General features: G+C 47.3%; 6 protein-coding genes across 6 annotated transcripts; all 6 read left to right on the plus strand.

Annotated features, from left to right (window-relative positions):
* Positions 1-1,738: 1,738 nt before the first annotated feature.
* LY89DRAFT_145582 (uncharacterized protein) lies at positions 1,739-2,776 on the plus strand. Its single transcript, XM_018205349.1, has 4 exons — positions 1,739-1,980; positions 2,042-2,149; positions 2,206-2,475; positions 2,528-2,776. The coding sequence occupies exons 1-4, from the start codon at positions 1,916-1,918 to the stop codon at positions 2,595-2,597; spliced, it is 513 nt and encodes a 170-aa protein (XP_018068046.1). The 5' UTR covers positions 1,739-1,915; the 3' UTR covers positions 2,598-2,776.
* A 643-nt stretch (positions 2,777-3,419) lies between these two features.
* LY89DRAFT_736696 (uncharacterized protein) lies at positions 3,420-3,920 on the plus strand (the record flags this gene model as incomplete). The annotated part of the gene is made up of 1 exon (XM_018220164.1): positions 3,420-3,920. The coding sequence occupies one exon, from the start codon at positions 3,420-3,422 to the stop codon at positions 3,918-3,920; it is 501 nt and encodes a 166-aa protein (XP_018068047.1).
* A 1,561-nt stretch (positions 3,921-5,481) lies between these two features.
* Positions 5,482-6,631, plus strand: LY89DRAFT_736697 (uncharacterized protein; the record flags this gene model as incomplete). The annotated part of the gene is made up of 2 exons (XM_018220165.1): positions 5,482-6,105; positions 6,239-6,631. 2 exons carry the CDS (start codon positions 5,482-5,484, stop codon positions 6,629-6,631), a joined length of 1,017 nt encoding a protein of 338 aa, XP_018068048.1.
* A 1,500-nt stretch (positions 6,632-8,131) lies between these two features.
* On the plus strand, positions 8,132-8,858 carry LY89DRAFT_145597 (uncharacterized protein). Its single transcript, XM_018205350.1, has one exon. The coding sequence runs from the start codon at positions 8,283-8,285 to the stop codon at positions 8,763-8,765; it is 483 nt and encodes a 160-aa protein (XP_018068049.1). The 5' UTR covers positions 8,132-8,282; the 3' UTR covers positions 8,766-8,858.
* A 635-nt stretch (positions 8,859-9,493) lies between these two features.
* LY89DRAFT_650626 (FAD/NAD(P)-binding domain-containing protein) lies at positions 9,494-10,956 on the plus strand. Its single transcript, XM_018212115.1, has 4 exons — positions 9,494-9,777; positions 9,832-10,284; positions 10,333-10,625; positions 10,672-10,956. The coding sequence occupies exons 1-4, from the start codon at positions 9,526-9,528 to the stop codon at positions 10,916-10,918; spliced, it is 1,245 nt and encodes a 414-aa protein (XP_018068050.1). The 5' UTR covers positions 9,494-9,525; the 3' UTR covers positions 10,919-10,956.
* Positions 10,957-11,485: 529 nt separating this feature from the next.
* Positions 11,486-17,563, plus strand: LY89DRAFT_784572 (uncharacterized protein; the record flags this gene model as incomplete). The annotated part of the gene is made up of 2 exons (XM_018222799.1): positions 11,486-17,365; positions 17,423-17,563. The coding sequence occupies 2 exons, from the start codon at positions 11,486-11,488 to the stop codon at positions 17,561-17,563; spliced, it is 6,021 nt and encodes a 2,006-aa protein (XP_018068051.1).
* Between the last annotated feature and the right edge of the window lie 123 nt (positions 17,564-17,686).

A 17,686-nucleotide genomic window follows, 5' to 3' on the forward strand; every position in this document is an offset into this window, starting at 1 on the left:
TTGTCATCCTGATGTAACACCAGTGTGTCCATAAAGTCATCCACTCGGCCGTTAATTAACGCAAGGGACGCAATCCGTCAATTCGCTTGCCCATGTCAACGTATATCCCTCTCAACCTTGTCCAATCTTCAATCCAACTCTCGCATGTCCTTCGCTCCTTCCCCGACATAGGAAGCCGAACAGGTGGGATTGGTGTGCCATCCATGTACTCGTGTGCTTCAATCTCATTTCGACAAGCTTCTTGATTGTGATCTAGAAGTCGGAAGTGTCAGACTAGATGTCGAAGACCCGGAAAAGTGACAATGGCTGATTCGCCGGGGCGCAGTTGCGTCTTGTCTGGGGGACGTTTGAATCGAGGTCAACTTTGACTGTGCAAAGTGCTGAGAGCTCCTTCGTAGCAAGATCCACCGTGAATACACCCGCATCTGGTCTATGCGTCTTTATCTCCTTCCCATTCCCACTCAATTAATTACCCCTCACCAAGGTAGGTGAGGGGTTGGCCTATACAGGCAGGGTACGATCTCGCTCTTGCCTTTTCATGGCAACACTGATTAGAGACATTGCTCCAATAGCGAGGATGACGGCGCAAAGAGAGATCAGCACGATAGGCGTTGTTTGCAATCCCATCTTAAAGGTGGAATGACGAGCGAGACCTGAAGGTCGCTCGCTGTGATCAAACGAATGAATTACTTATGGAGGTAAGGATTAGAGGCAAACTGTCAGGTAGTGCCGAGGAGTAGACTTGAAATGTAGGAGCGTACAGTGTGTCTGTGAAGGGAAACCCTTCATATATGCAGGAAGTCGAGCTCCTGTGGGGGAGGGGAACAAGCCACTAGATAAAAGCCTTCCGGGCACCATTGCACGCGTCATCACGCCGTTATCCGAATGGGGAAAGGACAATGCATGATTTCTGCTTGGATGCCTGACATCCCGCCATTTCAGCTCCCATTTAGCAGAGTGTATCGCAAGGTGTGCCTGGCTTGGATGCGCCAATTCAAGACTCTGCGCGTCGTCCGTCGTGTCTGACGAAGATCAGCCTCGTGGACCCTGGTATCCGGAAGGAACGAGAACGCCCATATCCGGGCTTGGGATAGAAAGTGAGCAGTTGGGAATATGAAGGGATACGAGGAATAAGGTTTCTGCCAAGAAAGGCAGCCAAGTGAGCTGCAAGGCTGACAACAATCGGTACCTAATCATAACTCGTAAGGATAGAAGACATGAAAATAATGAAAACTGATATGATATTGGAAGAGGCATCTTGGAACATCATTGAAGCTATGAGGGATTTGTTTATCGATTGATCAACGATCCGCCAGTGATCCACAAAAGCCGTCGTGAAAAGCTTGGTATCGATTTGTGGGGTCACTGAAGCCCGTGCCACAGCCCTGCCTCACTGTTGTCGGCTCTCTCGGCTCAGGGTCCTTTCCGTAAGCCCCCTGACCGCAAAGAAAAAGGGGTAAAACAGTAAAACAAGAGCACCAGTTGTTACCCAAAGGCATGCGAAAGGGTATTATTTCGCCCAGCCAGAATCCAATTGTTTTTCTATCTTCATTACTTTGAGCTTCCTTATTGCACCGACTTTCTGACTTGTCAATTGATAGTCATCCACTTTATTTTCAATGCATTTAGAGCTAGGGAGACAAGTCCAAACTCTTCGTTCCACTACAACGAGGTGTGAACTATCAGATCTCGTACTTTATACTCTTGAGCAAAGTTCGAGAGAGGATACTATTCTTCTATCGAGAATAGAGTTCGCACCGAAACATTGTTCTAGTACCGGCTACCAATGCCGAACGGCTGTCTGGCACTAAGTCATCACTTGACGTAATTTCACGAATAACTTCCCACTTCGTATGACACGTTCTGCCTGTCCAAATTTCTTGCAGAGCATGTCATCATATAAAAGAAAATCAAAATGACCACATCAGAAGAGCCGTCTTACATTCTTCGCCATAACAAAACAGCCACAGAGAGCGAAAGGCGAGAACAAGTTATATCCTTGAAGAATCTTATTAATTATACTTGCTCATGAATTCTCCAGGCTTGATCAGCAGCATCACTTCATTTCAAGTTTCACTCCTGGCTTCGTATCTCCCGCCATTCCGCGGGCAAAGCTGGTAAACATTGCAGACATAGCTACTGGCACAGGGTAAGTCCTCCTTTCCGAATTCCGAACACAAAACAAAGATACTCATTCATCATCAGAATCTGGCTGCGGGAACTCTCATCCACTTTATCCCATGATCAACCGAACGATAGAGCAGCTCCAAGTTATACAGGATTCGATATCTCCTCGTCTTTCTTCCCCACGGATCTCGGACCCGACTTCAAATTCGTCCAGCATGACATCCTGCAACCGTTCCCAAAAGAGTACCACGGAAACTATGACTTGGTACACTTGCGTCTTCTAGTCGGAGCAGTCTTAGAAAAGCAACTCCCGATCGCACTGCGAAATGTCATTGAACTCCTCGGTCAGTAAGCACGTCCTGAACTTGAGTTGAGATTCAAGAAACTGAACTTCACACAGTACCTGGCGGCTATCTCCAATGGGACGAGTGGCACTTCATCAAAATGCGTTTCGATCCCGACCGCCCTGAAATTCGAAAAATTCATACCTCCATCCATGCCCTTGGCAGGAAAGTCGGCTTCTGTCAAAATATACCCGACTTCTTGACCGAGCTTTTCAATAAAGATGAAATGGGTTTCACGGAATTTAAAAGAGAAATGTATTGGAGTCTTGAGACTATGACCAGCGATGCGGGAAGGGATGACCAGAAGACAAGAGACTTGACGAGAGTGTGGTGGTTGGAAAGCGTAAGGGCTCTTGTTCCTGTACTCGAGGGTAAGAATCCTAATAGGAGTGTACGAAGTCCGGAGGAAGTTGAAGAGATTTTGAAGAGAGAGGAGAGTTATGTTAAGGACTGGTATGCTGAAGGTGGAATTCTTAGTGTGCCTCTAGTCAGTATTCTGGGTAGGAAGGCGTTGTGAAGTCGCGAGGCGTCTGAGAAGGTGGCAAGTAGCAAAAACGTTACCAAAGTCGAGAACTGAGAGTTCGGGGATGCTTCGTAGAGGATGTTTCGTCGTCAAGTATTTCAGTTGAAATCGAATGGCTCTGACTGCAGACCGAACGCGTGATGGCATATCCTCACCTTCGAGGTCGTCATCTTTTCAACTTCGACATTTTGCTTTTTCTCTCTAGCAATCACCACAGGTCATTCCAAAGCTTCGTAACTTACTGTGCAATCAGTTTTCACCTCTAGTAGACGTATTGATCGCCAGTCTGGTCAATTTCGAAAAATTCTTCGAGAGAAAACAGGCTAAGCGAGGCCGGATTACCGCGAGGCTGCATTTTCTTTGCTTTCGTCGCCAAAGACGCGTTGTCCTCCAAGAAAATATCTGCACCGTGTATCCTCACACAGATGGAGTGTCTTCGACGAGTCTTTCGAGTGCTGTCCTTGAGCCATGATTATCCAGATCCGGTAAAGTTGAACCATGAGCTTCCCAGGCTGAATGCCCTCGAGTTCTCGCTGCTGGAGAAACTCCCTTCCGAGCTGGTGGTACAGATCATCAGCTATCTACCTCCTGAGTCGGCATCCATGTTCGCTATAAGCTGCCGTCCTTTCTACTACATGCCGAGGAAGCAGGTTCTGGAGCCATTGCAGTATGGAAATGGCATCACCATGGTTGTCGACCACCAGCGCATGATTATCGAGATCAGCAGCATCAAAGGCGCGACACCAGCCGCGAGAATCCATGGGACGACCTTGAGTTTGCTTTTAAAGGACTTCCCATTTAGCACTGTATGCCATCTATGTGGCAAGCTTCATTCATTGGCCTCCCCTGAGCCCATCTGCCCTTCACCACAATACCCAAGACCTTGGCGGCAATGTTTAGTACTCGATGAAATTCGCAAAGTCTAGATATACATCACTCCAGACTTCAGCACGACTATATTTCGGATCTTGATGCAGAGCTTTCATCTAGGTTACATCGATGGCGCGATTGCGCTCTCTCGAAGCATCTCTCCTGGAGTTCGACATTTCAGAAACAATAAGCAACACTATACGAGGCAATTGTAGAGCGAATTTCGAATTGTGGATGGTTCCTTGACGTATCGAGAGCAGAGGAGGTTCGTGGATAGGGACAAGTGTTTCGAGTTCTACGACGCTGAAGAATTGATCCTGTGTCTACACCAAGTTCTTCGAACCAAAGAAGAATTATAAGTCCAGCATCGTCAAGGCTTATTATCTTGCATAAGATGCCTGACTGATATCAGAGCCGACGTCAAATACTACGCTACGAGGGAAGAAGTGAAAGCAATCTTCGTCACAAGGTGGCTTGACCTAGGTCAAGGCCGGGATCCGAGCGACCACAAGTGGCTGAGACATCTGAAACTACATCCATCAGAGACTGCGGACTTGCCGACTCCATCGAAGAGGCAGAGAGGTTCGGTGTGCAAGATGTTTGAAAAGATGGGTTACAGGAAATGGCAATTCGACTCGTTCATCACATACCAGGACGAAAAGGCGCTCATCACCCCTCCGTAGCGTCGCTCCTAGCATGAACGGGGACTTCAATGGTATGATTATGTGCATTTTCAGCCTTGTTGGAGAACTGTGTTGGTTGGGCACCATCTGTTAAGTGGTGCACGGAGCGGGCTGAAGAAAGGAGTGGAAAGAGGCGATAGATGGAATGCAGGCGAGATCTAAGTAAGCGAAGGAGTTTGCGACAAACATGGATGTTGCTGGCAGATGTGGATATTGTCGTTGTGTATTAGAAAGTCTGAATGCTCAAGAGAAGCGAAGTAGCAATGTAAAATATTGGAGATGAAGAACTAGTCGATTACACAACTACTGTACCTAGGTAGGTGTATTCATGCTGGCCATACTCGTCGCGAGACTACTCGTGTTGCTACTTGGACACCACATCAGTATCTCAAGGGCTTTTATCAATGGCACATTGAAGTCTAGGAGATTCGAGGGGTTGGACTCGTTGCACCCAGTGGGAACTTCTACTAAGCAGCCTGAGAAACCCCGTTGAGCACCCGCCAATGTCTGGCTTCTTGGCTTTACAATGAGAATGAATTGAATGGATTCACTAAAGTTTGGATTGACCACTAGCTTCACGCTAGATCAACACAATAGCTAGAGTCGCTTCCAGGAAGCTTTTGCAACGGTCTAGCTTCCAGTCTTTATTGTATCTATCATCTCCCCGACTTCTCCTCCATCTTCTAGACAAACAACTTCGCAAAACGCAAAATAGCACAATTGAGAGATTCAACTACACTGCCTTCCTGGTGTCCTCTTCACGAGCGCACATTTGATAGCACACCCGTGATACGAGCGCGAAGGGTGGCGCAAGTCGCAGGTAATCCTTGGCTTCGCAACCATTGACAACGCCATCATTTCCCGCTCCCAACCAACAGCGTCATTTCAACAGCTCGTTACCACACGCACTATTTCTCCGCCTTCGATTACCAAGATGGAGAACGCCAGTGAATCAGCTCGTAAGAGAACTGCGGAGTCGGCCTGTCTCGATGAGCGCGACGATCCGCAGAAGAGATTCGGACTGCCCAGTATGGTCAGCCAGCCTCTTACGTACGAGCAATTACAAACTGAATTAGCGGGACTTCGAGTCGAGCTCAATCTCTCGAGAGAACATGTAGCTACTGAGAACGAAAAGTTCAACCAGGCCAACATATCACGGGACGAAGTTCAGAAGAAGCACGATCACCTATCTTCCGAATACCAAAAGCTGGAGAAGAACTTCGCTCTTGCCGAGGGTGCACGAAGCGAACTTGAGGAAAATTGGCGCAAGTTGAACAAGCACGTTCGGGTTGATCAAATCAAGTATAAGGAGCTCTTTGATCATTACACCAAGAAGAAGCAGGAATGGAAGAGCGGTCAGGGCGAACAGGCCAAGTATAGAGAGCTCTTGGACCATTACACGAAGAAGAAACGTGAATGGGAAGAGAAGCTCGCAAAGAAGAATCGTGAATTGACACTTTCCGCAGAGAGAAAGTCTAGGGATGACAACGCTTCACTGTTGATGAAGGTTATGGCGCTGGAGAAGGACCTTGAGAACGAGAAGAAGAACAATGCCCAGGTAAGCCTTATCACTTTCCTGTTTCTGTGACCTCCCAGCCCTTTCAAAGTCCCAACACACAAAATTCCGCACACCGCTATCGTATGCACCTACTGAGTGTTGTGGAACCCATGCTGATCTAAAGACACTCTAGTATACTGCCATAGCTCACGGCATGTCCGACCTAGATGACCAACGACGAAAGATCCGAGACGACGCCCACCAGCTCACTAGACGCGAGATGACCCTCAGCGTACGCGAGAACAAGCTCAACGTTATGAAAGGTCAATTTGCAGTTGATCTTAACAAGGCAAAGGAGTCTATCATTGCAAAGAAGAAGCAGGTCAATGCAGAAAAGGAGGACGCCATGAACGAAATCCGTGTGTTGAAATGGGAGAGAGACCAAGCCAGACGGGAAAGAGACGTGGCCATCAAGATGGCTCAGACCAACATGGTCGTGGAATCTAGTACTACAGACGAGGGCGCAGTCAACTCGCAACTGAACCTTCAAGTTGGAATGGAGGGTTTGGAGCGATTGAACATTTGAAACTCGAGCAACATTGGAAGAACGGAGTGGTCGAAGGGGGTAATTTTTGGACTGTCTCAAGGTCCTTTGATCGGTCTCTGAAAGATAAACCTCTATCTCAAAAGAGGCATATGAAGCGACTGGTTGTTGGCGGACATTAGGCGTAGGGAAGTGAGACTGATTTTCTTTTCTTTGCGGCGATCAGATAGGGTCATGGGCTACATGCCTTGAGCAGAAGAATCAATGAAGGAATGAATCTATCACACAATAGCGTTGTTGCGAGACAAATCTTGACAGTAACCATGTCGTGAAGATCGGGTGTGCTTTGATACACTGCTGGATATATGAAACAAGATTCTCCCAGATTGGAGGTGTCAGGGTATCGTATTTGAGAAGAGAAGGATGATTTATTCTTCTATGGAAGGAGCGTCGCTATAATAGCAGGCGCGCTAACTACGTACTAAACTACATCATGTGACTCTGCTATGCTACCGTGATAGGAGGGACAATAAGAGTGCGCCGAGCCCTGGTGTTTGCTGAAGTAGAAAAGACACTCAGCCATCAGAGATATGATCTGCCACGCAGTTTATACTACACCGGAATTATGGCTGAGGTTTTAAAGATTATTTGGGAGGATGGAGTGGACATCATCCGGTACACTTGCATGGAGCTGGCCAGATGACTAGGACATGAACAACCTGTTACGAGTGAACGAGGGCCTCAGCAGTCGGTTCGCTGACGAATTCATATTTCCAGCGCTGAGCCCGGAGAATTGTCTTCGTCTCCCGGAAACAGAGCTCAAGAAAAAATCTATCATCTGTCCTTCGCTGAGTACACTTTCAACCCATCAAACCTTGCTGGAGTCAGCCATTCCTCTCCCATTTTCCTCATTCAATGTTTCACGCCTCAATACTTGGGTGATTTTTTGCATTCAGGAAAAAGAACGAAGCTGACAGATCAATGGAATTTAGGTTTACGACATTTGGAACCCAGTACGGGCTACAGACTGTAAATCGGACGACACAGCGACAAACATACAAGAAAGTTTCTTCAACTTTGTAGAATTCTATCAAACAAGAAAGTCTCCGAATGGGGGCGTCTGTTCGAATGAATTTATGCATGAGTAGACTTGGGGAAATGTAATTTTGATGAAATGAGACCTTCTCCACCTACGCGACTGGAGCCAAGCAGAGAGGATTATCTCGTTTTCCGTTGTGAATTCGACTCTTGCACTACAATGTGGATGGATTAAGAGGTTGATTCTCCAATTTGCCTACTTTGTGACTATGTGCGGTCTGCAACCACAACTCCTCATTGTGGCTCAAGATGAATTGCAGTACGAGCTCTTTCCAGTCGGAAGCCTAGACTGATCTATCGATGCATGAATATCACTAGACATTCTTCATGCATGCCTGTGGTGGTGGTGAGTGGTGGTACTCGAACCGAAGGTCTGCACTTCCTTTCGGATCCCGGACCGAATCCGTTCCCATTGCCAACGATCGTCAGATTCCACTACTGAACAATCAAGATAACGATTTGATGCTGGAAGTGGGGATAGATAGCGGACAGAACCTCAAGGCTCTTCTGGAACACAGCTCAGCCTTGTCTTGCTTGTAAGGAAATAATATCCTCAGAGTACACCAAGCCACTGCAACCTGCGCACGTCGTCAAAATGGTCTCCTCGATCGCACAACCCCCTGATAAGTCAGTTGACTTACTCATCGGCTCCCTAAGGAAATCAGCAAATTCAAAAGAACATCTCGAGACAGCAATTCGCGACAAAGAGCTTGTTCCACTGTGGAACACTGGGGATCCGCCAGCAGCACCCGAACCACATACGAAGCATATTCCAGCGGTCTGGCGATATGAAGACACGAAAAGCCTTCTCCTTCGCGCAGCTGAACTTGTTGACGCAAAAGAGGCAGAGCGTCGTACAAATCTTTGCCAGTTTCTCCATCTCGCTTTCTGCTTCTCCATGTCCCTATTCCTGCAGCCGGTGAACATAACCACAGGGCACAGATGTGTCCCGACCTCGACTACATTTGCTGAGTTTGCCCTGGGTCCTAAAATCTTCCTTTGCAAGACTTCGCAGATGTGGAGTATTGAGAATCCACTTGCCAACGAGCATCAGTTGGAATCAGGGCTAGCTGAATAGGGTCGTATTTCGTATGGTATATGATTGTCGGAGCCTGGATTGAATCCCATCATTTCCCTCGCTCTCGATCGGCAGACTCTTGAGAAGGTTCGCGTAAAAGGATTTCCATCTCAGGTTCAACCTTTGCATGCCTGCTCCTTTTTCTTGCTAGAAAGACACATTTCGAGGCAAGCCGACTTCAAAGAATGTCGCCATCCAGACTGTCCCTTTATCTCAGTGCAAACCCGGGTGTCGACGGAGCTTGTGAGGTTCGACTTGGTCTTATTCCTTGCGCAATTGACACATATCGAAGTACCTTGGTTGAGCTCGTACTGTTTGTATTTGGTTGGACGTCGCAATCAGATATTCAGATGGAAAGCTTGAAGGCGGTGTGTTACGTGCAGCGACAATAACTCATCGCCTGGGCAGGTCTGCTTCGCTCGTCTCAAACAAACATTGATATCGTATTGTTTGTATGGCCTCGTCCCATTTTCATTCATAGCTTAAGCTCAAGCAATCGCACCTACTCTCTGCCCATGGACCACAGACGTGTCCCAGGCGAGAATCAAATGATGTCCTCGGATCACGGACCGTGGAGCAAGGAAGACGTCGGAGCGCTTATCATAGGTCTTGTCACTAGCACTTGCAGTGCAGACGCTCTAAAAGGTCTTGAGGTCAGGTGTTTTAGTGGATCATGCGATACACACGTAAAGTGAAGCTCTTTCTCGTGAGTCTGACACGAAGATCAAGTTGTGCAACTAGAGCTCTGGCGTACAATACAATGGGCTCATTTTGGTCATTGTTGATGCCTTCTAACGCACCGCAGGACAATGGGTTCAAAGTACTCATCATTGGGGCTGGAATAGTGGGATTGACTGTAGCTCAAGGCCGTCGCGAAAATGGCATTCCGTTTGAGATATTTGAGCGTGACGTGAAGGGGTCAAGAGCTCAGGGTTGGGCATTGACTTTACACTGGTGCTTAAATGCTTTCGAAAGAACTCTAGGATCCAAAATTGCTGCGTCGATACCTACGGTAGATTGATTGAACTTGAATCACCCTCGTTGTCTTGAGCTGACCAAGACACAGGCTGTGGTAGACTCGTCATTGAAAGAGGACGCTGGCAACTTTCTCTTTCTCAATTGTGCCACTTGCGAGCCCCGATATAGGATCCCTCCCTCAAAACGACGCCTGAGACTTCATCGACAAAAACTCCGGGATGTGATATCATCTGGACTCGACATCCAAGAAGGGAAAAGATTGAAAGCGATCGAAGAACTTCCCCAAGGTGGCGTCAAAGCACACTTCACTGATGGCACGAGCTCGACTGGTTCGATGATCGTTGGCGCAGACGGCAATAACAGCGCGGTTCGAAAATATCTTCTTCCTAAGTCCTTCAAGCTTAATCACTTGCCTGTGAACCTGGTTGGCGTTGTGAGACACTTTACTCCGGAACAAGCGGCTCCAATCCGCGCTCTTGATCCTCTGCTCTTCCAAGGTCTCCATCCCGACACAGGTAATTATCTTTGGTACAGCATACAGGCAAGATACCCCTTTAAGCTTGGTCATACACAGGCTAACGGCTTCTAGGAATGTATAGATGAACCAGATGGTCGAAAATCGTTCGATGCGTTAGTCATTATCAGCTGGTTCATCAAGGATGAAGTCAAAGACGCTATTCCCGCGACTCACGCAGAAAGAATAGCTCTGATGAAGCAAAGAGCAGAAGGGTACGCAGAGCCACTCAGAAGCATTGTAATAGATATTCCAGACGATTTGCCATTTACTACCCCTCTTCGCTTAGCGGACTTCCCAAGTGTTCCTTGGGACAATAGAAATGGCCAGGTAACTCTAGCTGGGGACTCTGGCCATGCAATGACAATGTCAGTATTCTGTTCATATATTATGTTACAACTGACTCAGTTCCAGGTATCGTGGAGAGGGGGCCAATCACGGGATTTTGGATGCTGCACTTCTTGTCGATCAGTTGAAGAAGATTCATGAAGGGTCTGTGTCGCTAAAGACAGCAATTGATGCCTACGAGATAGAGATGAGACCCAGGACACATGCAGCTGTTCTGAAGAGTCGTCAAGCTGCCTTAGATGCTCATGATTGGGATGCTCTGACAGAGGACTCGCCCACGATTGGAGCAAGATCTCCGCCCGCTACAGCTTGATTTCGTATCAGATGAGCGCAACACATGAAATTCTTGACACTCCCGTTCGTATGGTTTACAGCTCTCACTTTGCTTTGAGTCTCACTCTATATATTTGCTCGTGAGACGCCTTTCCTCTTGATACACCCTTCATATTTCATACATCATAGCGAGATGCCTCTAGCAATGTGCGGCTTGGATTCGGGATACAATTATGGAAATTCGATCGTTCCGGCCCCTTTCTCAACGGCCACGACCAATTGCTGATGCCTTAGCTCACTTTTCGTAGCATGGAACTATCGTTCCTTTTGACATGGGAGGACTATCGACCCTCAGACACGACGTGAATAGCAGTCAGATTTAAGCTCGCCCCACTGGGGTAGGAATACTTTAGCGTGGGGTCCAGCTGAAATTCTTTTGCGGCACAGCCATATGTATGTATCGACACGTTCAACACAGGCATGTCTCACAAATACCACGACGCATAACGACCAAATACTAAGTCTCTCTTGCCATATATATGATGCCATATACACGGGCTTACGCATTCTTGACTTACAACATCTTGTTGAATATCCAAAATCTAAGATGGGCGAAAACTCTGACAATGGAGAACGCACGGTCCAGCTTGCCCCTTTTGCCCTGCTACTAAGTACCTTAGACAGGACAGCAAACGTTCTCAAGTTGGTACAAGATATTGCTGATGCTTGTCGGACACACGAAGACTCAATCGAAGACGCATTGCCATGTTCTCCTATGCAGGAATCACTCATGGCAGCTTCCACAGAACGTGGCAATTCGTACATGCTGCAGATGGTCTCGAAACTGGACAATCAGGTTCCACTGCAAGAATTCAAGAGGGCGTGGGAAGCAACTTCAAAAGGATATCCTATTCTGCGCACAAGTATCGTTCAGCTCGAGCCTCATGGATATGTTCAGGCCGTTGTAAAGGACAGTATCGAATGGCAACACTCAGGGTCAGTGAAGGACTATCTACGAAGCGACTTAGAGCGGTTGATGACGTTCGGTGAGCCTCTTTGGAGGTTTGGAATAGTGACCACCGACGATTATTCTGCTGGCAAACAACGCTTCTTCGTATGGACTGCACATCATGCTGTTTGTGACGGCTATTCCATAGGCCAACTATTGAAAGGCGCCGCTCTGAATTTCAAAAGGAAACCGTTGCCTGAAATCCCACCTTTCAGTCGCTTTATCCAGCATCTAAATTCCAAAAGTGGACCAGAGTCTCAGGAATATTGGAGAAAAGAACTTGCCAATTCTACTTCAATACCATTCCCGTCTCTTCCCAGCCGGGTATTTCAGGCCAACCCATGTTCAGTTTTCGGGCGCGATATCGCAATTCAATGGCCTAAACAACTCTCCATATCAAAAGCTCTGATTCTCCAGTCAGCTTGGGCTCTTCTATTGTCCAAATATACAGGCTCTGATGATGTAACCTTTGGAACAATTTCAAGTGGACGCAACACACCAATACCGAATATCCGAGAGATCGCTGGCCCGGTCTTAGCTTTGCTCCCTGTCACGATCCATGTCGAGCAGAGTCTGTCGATCGAACGCTACTTGAGTGATGTCTATGCTCGTGCTGAGAGAATGGTACCTTATCAACACACTGGCCTGTCCAGCATTCGCCGTTTTCTTGGTGAGAAGGCAGCTAGTGTTTGCAACTTCAACAACCTCGTTGTGATTCAGCCAGGATCATTTATAGGCAAGACAACAGAACTGCTGAAATATCTTGGGTTGAGCGTGGTGAGCGAATTGTGGAAATACGAAACTCATTCATATCCGCTGGTTGCCACAATGACATATACTGATGCTGGTTTCCACCTCAAATTTGAGTACGACGATCGGATACTTCACCATCAGCAACTAGTCCACCTTGCCAACCAGTATGCAGAGATTCTGGGACAACTCTGCGCAGCAGCTCCCACCTCTTCCGTTCGATCCATTACCAGGCTGTGCCCTAATGACAAGTCTCAGATCTTTGCTTGGAATCAGACCGTGCCAGAAGTACAAGACAGTTGCGTTCATCACCTCTTCGAGAGACACTTCAAAGAAAGTCCCAATCACCTGGCACTTTGTTCATCGGAGAAGACTCTCACCTACTCTGAAGTTGATGCCATTGCTTCAGCGTTCGCTATTGAGCTGATGAAAAAAGGTGTGGGAGCAGGAACACTAGTTGGTCTTTGCTTTGAGAAGTCTCCCGAGTCACTTCTCAGTATTCTCGCAATATTCAAAGCTGGGGGGACCTTTGTTCCCCTTGACCCTTTTCATCCGAGGAGCAGAATTGAGGAAATAATGGACATCACTCAGATGCAATTTGTGATTACGTCTAGCACATATTGCGAGCTGTTCAAAGACATGGATGTCAAATTGATTGGCTTTGGTAACACCGTCCTCGAGCGAGAGAATGCTGTTGATGTGGGTGTCATCGATATAACCAACCCTAGCAATGCAGCATACATTATGTTTACCTCTGGCAGTACTGGCAAGCCAAAGGGTGTAGTAATGTCCCATTCAGCCGTTTGCACAAGCATCATGGACCATGGTGAACGCCTAGGATTCAGACCTGAATGGAGAGTTCTGCAATTCTCGTCACATACCTTTGATGTAAGCATCGCAGAGATTTTCACGACGCTAGCTTTCGGAGGCTGTGTTTGCATTCCCTCGGACCATCAACGACTTAATGGTCTCGATCAGACGATTCGCGACCTCGGTGTCAATGTGGCGCTGTTGACACCCACTGTTGCTAATTTGCTCGTCCCAGCAGAACTTCCCGCGTTACACACATTGATCCTCGGAGGAGAGGCTATTAGTCGGGACCATATTACTCGTTGGGCTGGACAAGTGCGAGTGGCCAATGGATTTGGGCCAACGGAGGCTTCCATCTACTGTTCGGTGAACGAGAATCTCTCTGTCGATGATGCTACGAATATCGGTACCGCCACAGGTGGAAACAATTGGGTCGTCGATCCTAACAACCACGACTTGCTCAGTTTGATTGGATGCATTGGAGAGTTGGTTGTTTCGGGATCAAATATCGCTCAAGGATATTTTGCGGATGTTGAAGCCACAAATTCAGCATTTGTACCTGCTCCGTTATGGCTCTCGGAAGCTGGACATTCCTCTTCCAGAATATACAAGACAGGGGATCTGGTGAGATACAAACATGATGGGAGCATGCAATTTATAGGTCGAAAAGATACGCAAGTCAAAGTTCGGGGTCTCAGGATCGAGTTAGGAGAGATCGAAAATCACATTGCTGGACTCACCGATGTCTCTGGTGTTCTTGTTGTCCTACCCTCATCCGGTCGTAGCACCGGTAAGCTTGTGGCAGTCGTGTGTTTCTATTCAGGACTTCGTGGTGGACCCGAAGATGCCGTTATCGAGCTGAACCCAAATTTGGTCAAAGAGAACACTGACGCACGGTTCCGAGATATCTACGATCAACTGGCTTCAAAGGTGCCTGAGTATCTGATTCCATCCACCTGTGTGTCGGTAAAAAGGATACCACTTACGAGTTCTGGGAAGATGGACCGGAAAACAGTCAAGACTTGGGTGGAGAATATGTCTCTCAAGACGTACAGGCTCAGCTCGAGAAGCTTTGGAGATTTCAGCAAAACCAAATCCAACGGGGCTCAAGAATTCCCACAAGGTTCCCTAATTTCGGAGCTACGTCTCGCCTGGAGTGGGGTGCTGAATGTCCCCATAGAAGAGCTTGATGCAGATACCACGTTCCTGAGTGTTGGAGGAGATTCAATCTCTGCGATCCAGCTTGTGACCAAGTGCAAGAAGATGGGCATCTCCATCAGCATGCGGGACATTCTCAAAGCCCGTACTCTACGAAATCTAGAGGCGCTTGCATCTCGGATACGCCCTGTCGATCACTTAGAAACTATCAAAATAATTCCTTCCAACGAGTTATTCGATCTATCTCCAGTCCAAAGGATGTTCTTCGCTCAAAACCAAACAAATTCCGGGTCTGGACGGTATAACCAAAGCTTTACCGTCAGATTGGCCAAAACCATATCACCGGGAGTCCTCTCGGTCGCATTCGACGCTGTCGTGAAGAAACACCCCATGTTGCGAGGAAGGTTTGTTCAAAAAGACAACAATTGGCAGCAATTCTATGCTGAAATGGATCCATCGAGCTACCGCCTCAAAGTTCATGGACTCCTATGCGTAGATCGAGTGACTAGCATCGCTGAAGAGGCGCACTCGAGTATCAGCATAACCAAAGGCCCAACCTTTTCGGTTGACATCTTCGACTTAGACATGAAATCGGAGATCTTATTTGCTGCACATCATCTCGTTGTCGATCTGGTATCTTGGAGAGTGATACTTGAAGATTTGGAAGACTTTGTAAATACTGGATCATTATCAGCACCCGCAAGCACTCCCTTTTCATCATGGAGTCAAGCTTTGCGAGAGAGATACGATCAAAGTTTGTCAGTACATGAAAGATTGATTGCCATCGAATCTGATATCGCCGAGTTCTGGGGCATCTCACAAGAAGACAACACCTACGGCATGACTGAGAAGGTATCCTGGACGCTCGATCCCGAGTCTACGCAGTCACTTCTCAAGGCAGGGTACTCGAGAGTCAGGTACGAGCCCGTCGATATGATGATATCTGCTTTGGTTTACTCATTCCAACAAACGTTTGTCGATCGAGGAAGTCCGACAGTTTTCCTTGAAGGCCATGGACGGGAACCTTGGAAGCCGGCGCTCGACATCAGTAGTACTGTTGGTTGGTTTACAGTCATGTATCCAATCTTTGACTTCCCGACGCCCGACACTAGATTTCTTCCGACATTGAATCATGTAAGAGGTGCTAGAAGAGCACAATCGGATAATGGTCTAGATCATTTCTCACGCAGCATGTTTCACCTAGACAAAGAACCCACAACTAGTCATGCTTTAGCTCGAGAAATTCTCTTCAACTATCAAGGTATCTACAAACAATTTGATGAGCAGAGTTCCCTTTTCGAGCTCGTAGACTATGAGAGACTTGAGAAAACAATGACAGGCTCTGGCATCCGACGAAATGCTATCTTTGAAGTTGAAGCGAGAGTTCGGGATGGAAGGCTTGAATTTTCACTGGCGTACAACAAGAACTCCAGGCATAATCAGAAGATTGGTCATTGGGCGAACAAGACCAAGGTGGTTCTGGTGGACATCCTACTTGAGCTGTCAAATTCTATTGCCTCACATTCCGTGAGGAATTTCCTAGATCAAAGATTCAGCGACCTGCAAAGGCAGCATTTCGACAACATGCTAAGAGAGAAGCTTGGGGGAAGGCATGATCTGCTGATCGAAGACGCACATCCTTGCACCCCAACGCAAAAGCAAATGCTAAAGAGTCGAAAGAGCAATCCCTTGACCTTCCGTGTCAAATGGGGCATTGAAATATCAACGAGGTCAGGAAATCTAATATCTGTGGGGGACCTAGCCAATGCATGGCGAGAAGTAGTTGGGCGGCATGCAATGCTCCGAACAACTTTTCTGTGCGAAGATTTAGACAATTGTCCAGCACTCCTTCAGGTCGTCATCCAAAGTCCAGAGCCCGACATTACGATTCTACACGAGATTTCGAATGACGAAACGACTGATTCATCAAAGCTTGATCTGAACTCTCGACTACTCCCTCATCATCTCACCATCCTGACGACTCCATCCGACTCCGTAAAATGTACATTCGCTGCTCATCACTCACTCCTAGATGGCTTTTCTCTTCGCCTCATCATGCGCGATTTCCTGGCGGCATATCAGCATACTCTGCCTTCAGCGGCAGCACCCATATTTGGCGATTGCGCTTCTCTATTCTTGGATCATCAACTCAATGTTGATCAACAGACTTCTTATTGGGAAGACGTTCTCAAGACCCAACCTCCATGCATACTTCCTGCCTCTTATCCTAGCTCTCACTCCAGCACGGCCTCGCCGGGTTCCAACTACACTACCATTACGCTCTCTAGTATCCCAGTATCGAAGATTCAAACCTTCGGCTCAGAATATGGACTCACAATTTCAATCCTAATAGACGCCATCTGGGCTCTTACTATCGCCTCCTTGATGTCGCCTCAAACCCAATCATCCATTTGCTTCGGATACGTAACTTCACTACGCCCCTACTGTCTTTCCGCATTTCCTCTGGCAGACGAGGTCGTGGGCCCAATGATTACCGTCTTACCTTACCATTTACAAATCAGCAGTATGCCTTCTCTCAACCCAGGCAGTGATGTGGTTGCTCTTGCCGGAGAAATGCAAGAGCAGCGCGCTCAAGACTCTGAATATGTATTTGACGATATCGAAGCTGCAATTGAGAGGCTAGGCAAAGGGAAGTTGTGGAATACCGGTACGAACTTTCAGCATGTGGGGCCAAGTGAAAAGGCTACTGAAATGGAGGATTTACAAATCAAAGACTTGGACTGGAGTGATCCTTGGGATGTAGGCTTACTCTTATTGAAATCCTTGGTGATATGGCTAACGGGTGTCGTGATCTAGTTTGATATCATGGTTCGCATTTTCGCAGACGAGCAAGTAGTCAATGTGAACTTGGAATTCGATACTGTGGTCTTCTCTCAGGAAGAGATGAGAAGAGTATCTGACTGCTTCGAAGGGCTGTTGAAAAAGATTTTTGAGTAGTGCGAGGCTCGTCTTAAGGGTCAAGGCAATGGATATTTTATGGAGAAGAATATACTTAATTTTAGGGATAGGGTGGTATGAATCTTTGCTTTCTATTGTTTTATGATTTGGAGTAGGTTCATG

Source organism: Mollisia scopiformis (assembly GCF_001500285.1).
Source record: "Mollisia scopiformis unplaced genomic scaffold LY89scaffold_18, whole genome shotgun sequence".
NCBI lineage: Eukaryota > Fungi > Ascomycota > Leotiomycetes > Helotiales > Mollisiaceae > Mollisia > Mollisia scopiformis.